Genomic DNA, 14,486 nt, shown 5'->3' with positions numbered 1-14,486 from the left:
CATATACATGATGAATAGAAAAGATCCAAGAATAGATTTCGTTGGCATGCCCAATGTAACTAGAAGAAAGTCTGACTTTTGAATATTTGTATTTGCTAATTGTTTCCTATTGTTTAAGTGATATTACATTGGGCACAGAGCATTCTGTCATATCTGGAGAGGTGGATTTTCCTTGTAATAAAGGTGTGGGGCATCATACCAAATGCATTTGCAAGATAAAACAATGCTGGACAAATGTTTCCCTTTATTTCCAAAACAGGTGTACACCTTTTTGCCATGTCTCGACAAGCTTGCCTGTAGAAATTCCGAAACATAAACTCATACTGAGAGAAGCTAAGTATATTATTATAATCTATGGAAAGTTCTGGTTGAGAATAACAAATTATTTAGGAACAAAGGAGATGACTCACATAAAGGCAGAAGCACTGCGTCATGACAGATACACACACAGAAGGTACAGAACTTTACTTTGCCAGCTTTCACAATGGAATTCCTTTCTCAAGCTGCACGCGCGCGCGCGCGCGCGCACACACACACACACACACACACACACACACACACACACACTCACACTCACGTGCACATGCCTGTCTCTCTACATTGTGCTCATTCGCCTGCAAGCTCTCCAGCTCTTTCCTGGCCCATGGTGAGTGTACTGGGGTGAGGTGGGGTTGCAGTGTGGGGTGGGATGAGGGATGGAGAGAGGCAGGAGGCAGGGAGGGGTTTGGGGGGGAAGGGGCTCATGGCAGAGTGGGGAGCTGTCTGTGGGCTAGCTAGAGGTGCAGGTAGAGGGGGCATGTGGTAGAATACTGAGCACTCGATTTCACAGACTGGGGATTGCTGGGGGTTGGAAGGACAGTGTTACCTTAGGTTTAGGCCAGCGGGGTTACAGGAGCAAAGGATGTGCTATAAGGATAGCTCCCATCTGCACAGCTCAGAAAAGCTGGTGATGGTGGGGAGGATCCAGATGGCATGGGTCATGAAGGAGCCATTGAAATCTCACATGTTGTGCTCTGCTGCATGTTATGCCATTGGGTGGTCTACTTTGTTTTGGCAATAGTTTGACAGACCCAACCACAAAGAAGCATACCTCTTGTGGCCCAATACCACCCGGGAGTGGAATGACTGAACCATGTCCTTCATCAGGGCTGTGACTATCTATCAACATGCTCTGAAATGAGGGACATCCTACCCACAATCCATCAAGTGCTCAGCCGTCTTCCATGTTCCTCCTACAGTTGGGAAAGGAATTCCATTCCAAAAGCTAGCAAAGTAAAGCTCTGTACCTTTTGTGTGTGTGTATCTGTCGACGAAGCAGTGCTTCTGCCTTTAGATGAGTCGTCTCCTTTATTCTAAATAAATGAAATGAGTGAATGGCATTGTTGGCTGGGAGGCCCCTATTCAGGGAAGTTCGGCTGCCAAGTGCAAGTCTTATTTCATTCGATGCCACATTGGGTGCCTTGTGTGCCAGTGATGAGGATGAAATGATGATGATAACACAACACCCAGTCCTCAAGCAGTGAAAAATCTCCAACCCGACAAGGAATCGAACCCGGGCCCACTTGAATGAGAGTCAAGCACGTTACCACCCAGCTAATCAAGTGGACTATTCTAAATAATAAGTATATTATTAGATTCAAAATAAACTTTTAGTTTTATATATGCAGTATTCTATTTTTATTATATTATAGATAAAGTATAGTATAGTAATGTAATGAAATGAAAAGGATAGATTGCTTCTCACCACATGGAGGAGGCATTGAGTCACCGATAGACACAAGGAGAAAGAACTGTTGTATATCTGTGACTCAACACCTCTTCTATACGGTGATTAGCAACCTATGCTTTCCATATTACTGTTATCCCATCCTTTTTTTCTTATGAAGTGATTTGACTTCAGATATTTTCAAACATTCATATTAATCAGTTATTCCTGACAGGTATCAACATATGCACAGTATCACACATTAAAAATAACTTTCTAAATGGGAACTGGGCTTCTGGTGTATCTCATATCTGTAGGCTTTAACTTATTCTGAGTGAGTAGCTCTGTAGTTCACTGACAGCCCATGCAAACTTGGACACATCTAGCTAGAGTCATCAATCCAAGGATATTCCACACAAAGGGGTCTAAAATATGTCCCTTTGTAATTGCTAACTATGTCAGTTATCAAGCCCTGGACATTCTTGCAGTTATCTGACTGTGGAGAGAAGTTGGAACTATTACGATCACAAAATTTGTAACTTTCACAGAGCATCTAGCCTCTGCTAAGAGTAAATAAACTGTCTCATCCTCATAAAGATTCTAAATAGCCAATGAATGAGGACTACTCAGCCCTAAACTTCTATACATAATAATAAAGCTTCTCCAATAAAAGTGATGCACCAATCGAAAGTCACAAATTATAGGTATAACACGTGACATATTTTCTTCCAATTCTATACATATCTAATGTCATTTGTGTCCAAGCTGTCATAAAGTCATGTGCATACATTAAAGACAACATGAATCAAAACTGGCTAGGTTCAGATCAGTTTGCAGTACAGAACAGAACTCAGAATATAATTAATCTATCAGCACTTTGTGCCACTGCTATTATTAGAATTCTGACACATTATTGTCACACTGTTGGTTACTAGTAGCTGACTCCTCAGTCCACAACTGTGTCAGTGGCAGCAGTGCCCAGTTAGTTACATTATTCATTCTGCAACGTTTTTTAACTCCATTAATACATATAAAATGCCCCAAGCTGGATGGCTGTTGTTCTCTCAGCAGTCTTTTTATTCAGCATTGCCAGGGAACTAGATTGTGTGGTTGGCTGTTAAAATAAATTAGGACTGTTGCATAGGTGAACAGTCTGGAAAAATACTGCACAAATATCTAGACTAAAAGGATTTCAAAATGACACAAAGATTATCAATCAAGAGAACTGAATGTAAAATTGTGCATTTCGAGAAAAATTGCAGAAAAGTCATATATTATAACTTCAATTTCAATTAGCTAATTACTCATCTTGCACAGATACCTGGTTGTAAAGATCATCCAAAAAGGTGTTCAGTAAAATATTCATTAACTTTTAACCACAGCCCCTTTCTTCTTATTGGCTCTATAGTAGTACAATATTAGCTTATAATGATCAAGGTGAATCTCTTAAATTTCAGTGATTTCCATCTGATGTTCAGTTATGCACAACAATTCTGCAAAAATTCCATCTATCTTCTCATTTTCCTGAATAGACATGAGAAATTCATCCTTTTTATGTATGATGCTTTTGATATTTTGATGGAAGACACTAAATGCATTTCCTTTAAAATTAGTAGTTTTGTCAGAGATGCAGTACCGTACTTTGTTTTTCTACTAGATGTTTCAACTGTTACTATAATTATTCTGCAGTTCTGATTTTGAATTAATTTACTCTGAAAACTGTGTAGGGAAGGTAGGAAATCACAATGCTACAAAGAATACTGCTTCACTGCTCAAAGAAAGAGCTGTAAGAATAATATGTGGTGCTCATCCATGATTGTCTTGTATATATCTGTTTAAGGAATTAGGCATTGTGACTGCTGGTTCACAGAATATTTATTCCCAGGTGAAGTTTGTAGTAAATAATCTACCACAATTCAAAAAGAACAATGCTGTACATAATTACAATATCAAAAGAAAAAAATGACATTCATTACTCCATTGTGTTTAGCACAAAAAGGTGCACAATGCTGCCACCACAATTTTTGATCATGTGTCCAGTGATATAAAATGTCTGTCAGACAACAAAGTTAAATCTGAAAACAAAATGAAAAAGTTTCTCCTTGACAATACTTTCTATTCCATAGACGAATTTCTAATTTTGTAATGTGTAAATTGTCATGGGTAGAAATTATTAACTCACAACAGTGCTAAAACAAACATAAATTTAGTTTGTAGATCACCATCTAGCCATATTTACATATGAATGTGTAATGTAAATGTAAAATGACTTGTCCCACATCATTTCAATTGATTGTACAAATGATCCACAGAATATGAAACTAACTAACTATCTAACTTGGGTCAGATTGGATGCCTCTGACAATCAGGCATGCAAGTAGCCTCAAACTAAAATCATGCTGTGCAAGATGTAGCCAAATGATGGGGAAGGTATCAATCAAATCTCAAATCTATGTATGCCCCCCCCCCTTTCTCTCTCTCTCCTTTTTTTTCAACCTGTGTGTGAACTCATTCCATAGAAAACTTCATCAAGAGCTTATCATGCCACTAAAAGAATGGCACTGTATTCACACTAGTGTTTTTCCTTCTCATATCATTCAGTAAGTCTGCCCTGTCCCAGGGTTCTGGGTGACTTTTCTATAACTCATCCCATTTCCTAAGCCTCACCTCCTTTCCCTGCATCCCTCTTCCTTTCCTTTCAACCCTTTCACCAGAAGTAGGAGCCACTGGCTCTGAAAGCTTGTACATTTTCATAACTTTTATGTATGTTTTCTCTTACCATCTCTTGGTGAGTATATGTTTTTCCTATCCTCTAATATAACACTAGTGTGTGTAGCATTTACAGCAGTGTGCATGATGTCCACCTAAGCTGTATAAATAAGGTTACAGTCAAAACTATTAGAGTTAACCCCTACTATTACATTATCTTCTTTTCCAAAATAATTTGGTAAAGAACTTAAATCATGGGTGACACTGCTGAGCCCTGAATTTCACTTGAAAACACTAGTTAGTTACTAATCATTTCACACAGAGATCTGTATCAATTTCCAACAGTCCCTTTGCCATGGGTGTCATCCATCTGATGTAGCAATTAGGTGTCATTATCTAGTAATTTGTAGGTCTGAGATCCAGTTCTCCATCTTGTTAGTACCTGAATTAAATATTTGTGAGTACTGAAAAATTCACCATTTGAAGAGCCCTTCCTAATGAAATATTGCATTGTTCAAGAAACTTTGATATTGCGTCCATAATAAAGTTTAATTCCATATGTGGTTTTGTTGTATTCATTTAATAAAGTCATTTTTTGGTGTTAATTGGTGTTGTTCATTAACTACACTCTTAATTTCAGTACAGGGTTTTACAACTAATTTTAAAAGCTTCAAAATTATGTTTTAAGGTGATAGTAGTCACATCATTTCATTAAATTTCATTTCATTTCATTCCGATATATGTTAATGTCCAATTAATTTGTAGTAAGAATAACACTTATTTTGTATTATTTTTCAGGCTCACATCTGAATCCAGCAGTGACATTAGCATTTTGTGTCATTGGTAAAAAGCCATGGAAGGATTGTCTACATTATTTTCCAGCACAGTACCTTGGTTGCTTTTTAGGTGCAGCATTTGCATATATTGTGTACCTTGGTAAATGAATGTTGGATTTATATTTATTTGATAATAAACTGACCAGTAGCTTCAGACAGTACATATTGCATGAATCTGTAAATTTTACATCATAATTCAAACAAATTTGAACTTTTTAACTACTGAAAAACAAATACTTAGAATGTATTACACACTTGTAACTTCAGAAGATAATCCTGAGATGTAAATGTAAGAGACAGGTTCTTGATATCCAATCCACAACAATATCTGTATCATTATAACACTGATTTAATATAATATATTACATATTGTAGTACCAGTCATGGGCAGTTAACTTTGTAGTATTTGATAACAAGAGTAGCAAGTACTAGTAAGAGTGCCAATGGGTAATATATTTGTCAATTCTATATGAGTGTGAAGACCCACACTATACTATACATGCTGCTTAAACATACGGGACAATAAATATTTTAAAACTTGATATGAAAAATTAGTAACTGCTCATACATAATAAAGAAACAGATAAATGGCACTTAATATGACAATTTTTAGACATAATGAAGCAGTGTTCAAGGGGTGTCATGGGGGTAGAAGGCTCTTTGACATATTCATACTGCTGATACAACATGGTACACATTGGTATTTTTTCCATTTCATGAATAATATGTATGAAGTTAAATAATTAGCAAAGTCATTCCTCTAAGTTACAAATGTTTCTCTATAGAATTACATATAAAAAACAAGCAGTTTATTTATATCAATAATTGATTTTTTATGTTGGAAGACAATGTCTCTCCACCCCTCCCCCAACCCCCTTCCAAAAAATGGGAGCTGGAACAAAACTTTAAATGGATGTTAATGGAAATTCACCACACCTTGCAGTTTTTAACAAAGTGCATAGAGTAAATGCAATTCTTTTATTTGTTTATCCAGCCTCAGGCCTCATAGTCATACCTCTTAGTTCTGGATGGAAGGATCTTTTAGTTTTATGTTTGTGCACACATTAGTTAAACATGAAATACCATTGAAAGTATTGGGTATCAATGTTCTAAGCTTCTTTTACTGAGTAGATTCAAGCCAGGATGAAAGCAGTATTTATGTGAAAGAAAATTTACAGTATGAGGTATTGATGTGTGTTTGCTAGTTAAGTGTGAAAGAGTGTCCAAAGTCTCACCAGTTGCATCAGTATGATATCTGGAAAAAAACTGTGACCTTTCAGTTTTATAGATCTCAAAGTATACATAACTATCTTTTTCAGACCTTAGCTGTAGGACAATCCAACACTATTGGGAAATCATTGGTACTCTGTGGAAATTTTAATGCTGATTTTTTGAATAGAAAACTTAATAATGTCTTTTCAACAGTATACTTAGGTACATTGGTAATGTTATTACATTATTTAAAAGGCAGTGCATGGACATTATTAAAAGTTTTACATTCATTTTATTATCTTGATTTTTCTATGAATAGCCACTATACTTACTATGCAAACTGATCTTTTAAGCTGTAACATTCAGTTCATTCATTAATTCATGCATCATGTTCATTAAACCCTATCTTGCAAGGGTATCTACAGAGGTGTGGAATGAGTCATGTTATACAATAATAGGCAGAAGTGACCATTGCAGGTTGCTCCAGTAAAGTATTTTAAGAACAAATTATGATTAGCGCTAATCCAGTCAAACTTATAATCACACATGTTTGGATCCTGTGTTTTCAGGTAATATTAGGGAGACTTAATTAAATTTGGTGGCCAGTGAGTTGAAGTTTGTTTCATCTGTATCACTTTTACTGTAATCAGGGAGTTGAGTATCATGTGACTTTTTGAGTTTATTCATTTTGTACCTTATAATGCTCCAGATTGTCTTTCCTTTCTTCTCAAAATTTTTAATTTTCCTGCAAAGTATGCGATTATCGCTGTTTTGGTGACAGAATGAAGAATTTTCCAACACTACATGTAGTGTGTCTTTAAGTCTCGATCAGAGCTATTCTTCTGATTAAAACAGTCTCTCTCTCTCTCTCTCTCTCCCTAGCACTAGAAGCTTTGATTCAAGGCAGCACATTGCAATGCAAAATAGGTATAGTAGTGTAAGCGTATTATATAAAATAAGGTAAAGGCGACCACTTACCTATAGAGGACTGGTCCAGGGTGCACAGAAACACGTAATAGAAACAGTTATCACTAGCTTTATAGCACTAATGTTAACTGTATTCTTGTATGTGTTTCTGTATGCCTCTCACCAATCCTGTATAGGCAAGTGGCTGTCTGTACTTTGTTTTGTCTATTTTTCCATCCAGGAAATTCCATTAGGGCTATACATTGTAAGCACATTTTTAGAAAAAAATTAAATTTCTTTATATCCTTAGTAAACTTATTTCCATTTTTCTTCCTGTAAATTCTCCCTGAATAGTGTAACTGAGATAGCATTTACAATTATGTGAATTTTTATATTTCTTTCTGTAGATAAACCTGGTTGATGGGACATTCTGCTGCTGCCATTTGATCATTATGGTCAGATAAACCATTTCTTATAGAGTTTGCAATTTTATTATGAATGACAGTTCAATTTAGAAATAAATTATGAATCACTGTTGCAGTTTGTTTGTCTGTTTTCATTGGGAATGTTACTGTAGGGTCAAACCAAAGTTGGACATCTGTAACTCTAGGTGACCTCAATCAGAACTGTCTGAGGTCAAATCGGTATTGAAATCCCTTCGTGCAGTTACATCTCGTGCTATTTCTTCTATGTCTTATCCTTATCATCATTAACTGATAGTTGCCTGTATAACGCTGTAAGAACTGCTATCTTCAATTTCCAAGTATATCACTGAAATGCTGCACTCAAAGAACTCTTCAATGAAGTACTCATTAAGATCTGTGGCTTGTGACATTATTCCACTCTTTGTGTGTGTAAGCACTCCCATAGTGATCTACTGCATTCCTAACTGTACTGCTGCCAACTGCAGCTCTCAAATGTTCTAATTCTGCTAGTGATACTACCATATCAGCTTCAAGTTTTAAGAACAGTTGCTCTTTCTTCATAATCATGGAGTGATTGCACAACTATTACAGTGCCAAAGACTCATTCATCAATGAAAACTTGTGATAATGTGAGTACTGCTTTATTTAATCAAAAATGACTGAGTTATGATACGTATTTTATGGAAGGAACATATGTTTGTGAAATGATACCGAATTAGATACATGTTAGTAAATATTTTTCTATTGCTATGGCACTACCCTGTATTTTAGTTAAAAGTTTTAAATCTCAAGTGTAAGTGACTGAAAGTAACAGGGACTGAAAGTAGCATCAACAGGTCATCAGGGGTAACAGAGTTGAACTGCACATTTACATTGAAATTCAAGTGTCTTAATTGTGGGCAAATGGGACATGTACAAAGACAGTGTTACTAATTATGGAACCCACAGCCCAACTGGAGTGACAGGAGTCACCAACAATTTGGTAGAAATGGCAGTAGAGGAGGTTTTGGTGTATGGCAAGGTTACTGGGATAATGGTAGAGGTTGTCCAGGGAATAGGAAGGGCCTGTTAAACTAAGAAGGGAGCTGCAGGGCCACCGACAGGAGTGCCCAGTAGGAATAAGTTCAGTTAGAATGAGTGCAGAGGCAGAATGTGCCATAATAGGTGTTGTGGATGGAAGAGAGAGTAGAGTATTGCTGGGGTATGAGCCACTGGGCCTACCACAATATGATTTATGTGGGGTAGAGGATAATAATATACAACCATTGTGGTAAGTAGTGGTGAATATTTCAGTTGGGACAATCAAGTTAAGCCAATGTGTGGAAGTGGTGTGTCATGTAAGCTAGGAGTATGGTGTGATCCTAGGGTTAGATTTTCTGCATCAACATCATGCCATAACTGACCTTCATTTATGTATAGTGGAACTGAGTGGGAATACATTCCAAGTGGGGGAAACTGTTGTCAATGTTAATCTGCTGCAAGGAGTGTCTAGTACACAGGACAGTCCAGTTAAACTGTGAGCAATAGCAATAAAGCTTGATTCACATGACTGTGTGTCGAAAGGCATTGGAAAATCACTAAGGTTGAATGTAGAACCAAACTTAACAGTACGTGTGGTATGTGTAATAGAACCATTGAGGGAGCAGGGGGTGCGGGTGGGGAGGGGGGAGGGGGGTAGTGAAGTACCAGACACAGCATGTTCTTAGGTGAAACGTAATATTGTACACATACAGGCAAGGAATGGAGGAAAAGTGGTGGCCGTCAATGTGGATAATCTTGGTTCCAAAGATGGAAAGTTGTTGAAGGGAACTTTATTACTTACACTGAAGATTCCAGATGAGAAAGATTGCCACACAGGAGGTGTGAGTTATAAGGGAGCACAGGATGCTGCTAGGACAGCATTTCATGACAAGTTGAAGCATCTGAAAGGAGCAGAAAGAGCACAGTTGGAGGACCTGTTGCTAGAATTCCAGGATCTGCTTTTTCTGAGAGGGCTGTTGCTTGTCATGCCAGTAACACAACACGTGATTCCAAACAGAAAATGAAGTACTGGAATACCAAAAATCATATAGAATGCCAAGGTCATTGCAACCAGTTCTAGAAGAATTAATAGATCAATAATTATAGGACAGAATAATAGAAAAAGTTATAGTGCCTGGCAGGCAGGAATTGTAATTGTACCTAAGAAGTCTATGGACAGTTTGCAGAAGTATCAGTTTTGTTGCGATTATTTCTATTTGAATAACAAGACTACAAAAGATGCATACCCTACTCTAAATATCGTGGAGACCATAGATAATCTAGGCAAAAGCAAGTGTTTCGCGACATTGGATGGAAAGAGCAGATACCATGAGGGAGAAGCGGCTCCTGAAGACAAACCAAAACCCGCTTTTTTAGCAAATGGGTGTCATTACTGATATAGGAGGATGCCTTTTGGGTTCAAAAATGTGCCAGTGACATTTTCAACAGTTGTTGAATGGAGTACTGGGGGAATTGAAATCACATCAGTGCTTATTATGTCTTGATGAGATAATCATCCATTCATTAGATATGCAGGAACATAGACAACATATAAAAGAAGTATTCGGCAGACTACAGGTAGCACGTTGCACACTCAACACTGAAAAATGTTGCTTTGTGCTGGAGGAATTTAACTATTTGGGCCACATCATAGGTAAGGGTGGTGTAATGACTGATCCAAGGTTGCTGCAAGCAGTGCAAGATTTTCCAGTATCACAAACTACTAGGGAGTTACAATCTTTCCTCAGTCTCACAAATTATTGTAGGAGGTTCATGAAGGGATTTGCTTACATGATTGATGAAGAAAAGGGTTAAGTTTGTGTGGTTGTCGGTATGTCAGGGAGCATTTGGCAAATTAAGGAATGTGTTGACATCCAGTCCAGTTTTGGTGTTTCCAGACTTCCAGAAAGAATTTATATTGTCATGCGAAGCATAAAACTATGCCCTTTTCAGCTGGGAGGTCGATGGACAAGAAAATTCTGTTGCCTTTGCATCAGGACAATTGAGCACCACAGAAAGAAATTACTCTATGAGAGAGAGAGAGAGAGAGAGAGAGAGAGATGCTTAATCTGGTATACAGAGTAACGTACTTTTGATGTTATTGGTATGGGAGGAAGTTTAAGGTGATACCAGACCATGCAACTTTAAAGTTGTTACTAGTTATGAAGGACCTATCTAGTAGGTTAATGAAATGGGCATTGAAACTCAGTGAATTTAACTATGAAGTAATCCACAAGCTGGGAAGCAGACACAGAAATGCGGACAGGCTAAGCGGAAAGACAGCTGAAATGCAAGCATTGGTGAGCAGCACATAACACTGATGAGTAATGTTGGCAGTATAAGAAACAGCAGCAATTTGGAATGTATGACAGAGTATTGTGCAGAGAGACAAAATTAGGAGCAAGAGTAGTGATGCTGGCCAAGCTAAAACTGGAAGCATTACATGGGATGCATGATATTTTCTCAGGCCATAGTGGATGCAGGACAGCAAATAGAAGGGTGGCAAAAAGGTATTGGTGGAAAGGAAGGGAGGGTGATGTGGATCACTATGTCAAGAATTGTGAGGATTGTGCACAGAGGGCCAATTTGAGTCAGAAGCATGTATTGTTACAAAGATTGCCAGAAGCAACAGAACCTTTTAGTTACTTTGGGGATGACATGGTAGGACCATTCAGCTGAACACCAGTGGGGTATCATTTTGTGCTGATGACAACAGATCATTTTTCTCGTTATGTCGAGATGATGCCAATGCCGGGTCAACAGGCAATCACAGTCAGACAGGGATTAGTTAATAGGGGTTATTGAAATCTGGAGTGCCACAGATGATGATAATGGACAGCGGATGGACTTCATGTGAGACCTATTTTGGAATTATATACTCCCACCTGCAATATGGTATTGAGATTGGGGTGGGGCACCAACGGTATAAATGGATAGGGCTTTTAGAGCACAGAAAAGAGCAATTGGGATAATAGCTAATATTAGTAAGTGTCAGTTCTGTAGAGAATATTTCATTAAGTATAACATGAACCATGGACCTTGCCATTGGTGGGGAGGCTTGCGTGCCTCAGCGATACAGATAGCTGTACCGTAGGTGCAACCACAACGGAGGGGTATCTGTTGAGAGGCCAGACAAACGTGTGGTTCCTGAAGAGGGGCAGCAGCCTTTTCAGTAGTTGCAAGAGCAACAGTCTGGATGATTGACTGATCTGGCCTTGTAACAATAACCAAAACGGCCTTGCTGTGCTGGTACTGCGAACGGCTGAAAGCAAGGGGAAACTACAGCCGTAATTTTTCCCGAGGGCATGCAGCTTTACTGTATGATTACATGATGATGGTGTCCTCTTGGGTAAAATATTCCGGAGGTAAAATAGTCCCCCATTCGGATCTCCGGGCGGGGACTACTCAAGAGGATGTCGTTATCAGGAGAAAGAAAACTGGTGTTCTACGGATCGGAGCGTGGAATGTCAGATCCCTTAATCGGGCAGGTAGGTTAGAAAATTTAAAAAGGGAAATGGATAGGTTGATGTTAGATATAGTGGGAATTAGTGAAGTTCGGTGGCAGGAGGAACAAGACTTCTGGTCAGGTGACTACAGGGTTATAAACACAAAATCAAATAGGGGTAATGCAGGAGTAGGTTTAATAATGAATAGGAAAATAGGAGTGCGAGTAAGCTACTACAAACAGCATAGTGAACGCATTATTGTGGCCAAGACAGAAACGAAGCCCACACCTACTACAGTAGTACAAGTTTATATGCCAACTAGCTCTGCAGATGACGAAGAAATTGAAGAACTGTATGATGAAATAAAAGAAATTATTCAGATTGTGAAGGGAGACGAAAATTTAATAGTCATGGGTGACTGGAATTCGAGTGTAGGAAAAGGGAGAGAAGGAAACGTAGTAGGTGAATATGGATTGGGGAACAGAAATGAAAGAGGAAGCCGCCTGGTAGAATTTTGCACGGAGCACAACATAATCATAACTAACACTTGGTTTAAGAATCATGAAAGAAGGTTGTATACATGGAAGAACCCTGGAGATACTAAAAGGTATCAGATAGATTATATAATGGTAAGACAGAGATTTAGGAACCAGGTTTTAAATTGTAAGACATTTCCAGGGGCAGATGTGGACTCTGACCACAATCTATTGGTTATGAAATGTAGATTAAAACTGAAGAAACTGCAAAAAGGTGGGAATTTAAGGAGATGGTACCTGGATAAACTGACTAAACCAGAGGTTGTACAGAGTTTCAGGGAGAGCATAAGGGAACAATTGACAGGAATGGGGGAAAGAAATACAGTAGAAGATGAATGGGTAACTCTCAGGGATGAAGTAGTGACAAAACTCTACCATCTGGTGAGCAAGATGTATGAAACAGGCGAAATACCCTCATACTTCAAGAAGAATATAATAATTCCAATCCCAAAGAAAGCAGGTGTTGACAGATGTGAAAATTACCGAACTATCAGCTTAATAAGTCACAGCTGCGAAATACTAACACGAATTCTTTACAGACGAATGGAAAAACTAGTAGAAGCCAACCTCCGGGAAGATCAGTTTGGATTCCGTAGAAACACTGGAACACGTGAGGCAATACTGACCTTACGACTTATCTTAGAAGAAAGATTAAGGAAAGGCAAACCTACGTTTCTAGCATTTGTAGACTTAGAGAAAGCTTTTGACAATGTTGACTGGAATGCTCTCTTTCAAATTCTGAAGGTGGCAGGGGTAAAATATAGGGAGCGAAAGGCTATTTACAATTTGTACAGAAACCAGACGGCAGTTATAAGAGTCGAGGGACATGAAAGGGAAGCAGTGGTTGGGAAGGGAGTAAGACAGGGTTGTAGCCTCTCCCCGATGTTGTTCAATCTGTTTATTGAGCAAGCAGTAAAGGAAACAAAAGAAAAATTCGGAGTAGGTATTAAAATTCATGGAGAAGAAATAAAAACTTTGAGGTTCGCCGATGACATTGTAATTCTGTCAGAGACAGCAAAGGACTTGGAAGAGCAGTTGAATGGAATGGACAGTGTCTTGAAAGGAGGATATAAGATGAACATCAACAAAAGCAAAACAAGGATAATGGAATGTAGTTTAATTAAGTCGGGTGATGCTGAGGGAATTAGATTAGGAAATGAGGCACTTAAAGTAGTAAAGGAGTTTTGCTATTTGGGGAGCAAAATAACTGATGATGGTCGAGGTAGAGAGGATATAAAATGTAGGCTGGCAATGGCAAGGAAAGCGTTTCTGAAGAAGAGAAATTTGTTAACATTCAGTATTGATTTAAGTGTCAGGAAGTCATTTCTGAAAGTATTCGTATGGAGTGTAGCCATGTATGGAAGTGAAACATGGACGATAAATAGTTTAGACAAGAAGAGATAACTAATGAGGAAGTATTGAATAGGATTGCGGAGAAGAGAAGTTTGTGGCACAACTTGACCAGAAGAAGGGATCGGTTGGTAGGACATGTTCTGAGGCATCAAGGGATCACCAATTTAGTATTGGAGGGCAGCGTGGAGGGTAAAAATCGTAGAGGGAGACCAAGAGATGAATACACTAAGCAGATTCAGAAGGATGTGGGTTGCAGTAGGTACGGGGAGATGAAAAAGCTTGCACAGGATAGAGTAGCATGGAGAGCTGCATCAAACCAGTCTCAGGACTGAAGACCA

At 38.4% G+C, this 14,486-nt stretch overlaps 1 protein-coding gene across 1 annotated transcript in view; it reads left to right on the top strand.

Moving 5' to 3' along the window:
• LOC124613074 (aquaporin-9-like) overlaps positions 1 to 14,486 on the top strand; it is a 253,864-nt gene that overhangs the window by 108,978 nt on the left and 130,400 nt on the right. Inside the window, exon 3 of the mRNA XM_047141659.1 lies at positions 5,213 to 5,350. Coding sequence (XP_046997615.1) covers positions 5,213 to 5,350 — 138 coding nt within the window. The remainder of the gene's footprint in view (positions 1 to 5,212; positions 5,351 to 14,486) is intronic.

The sequence above is a fragment of the Schistocerca americana genome, chromosome 4, assembly GCF_021461395.2.
Source record: "Schistocerca americana isolate TAMUIC-IGC-003095 chromosome 4, iqSchAmer2.1, whole genome shotgun sequence".
Lineage (NCBI taxonomy): Eukaryota > Metazoa > Arthropoda > Insecta > Orthoptera > Acrididae > Schistocerca > Schistocerca americana.
This window is presented reverse-complemented; position numbering and strand designations above follow the sequence as displayed.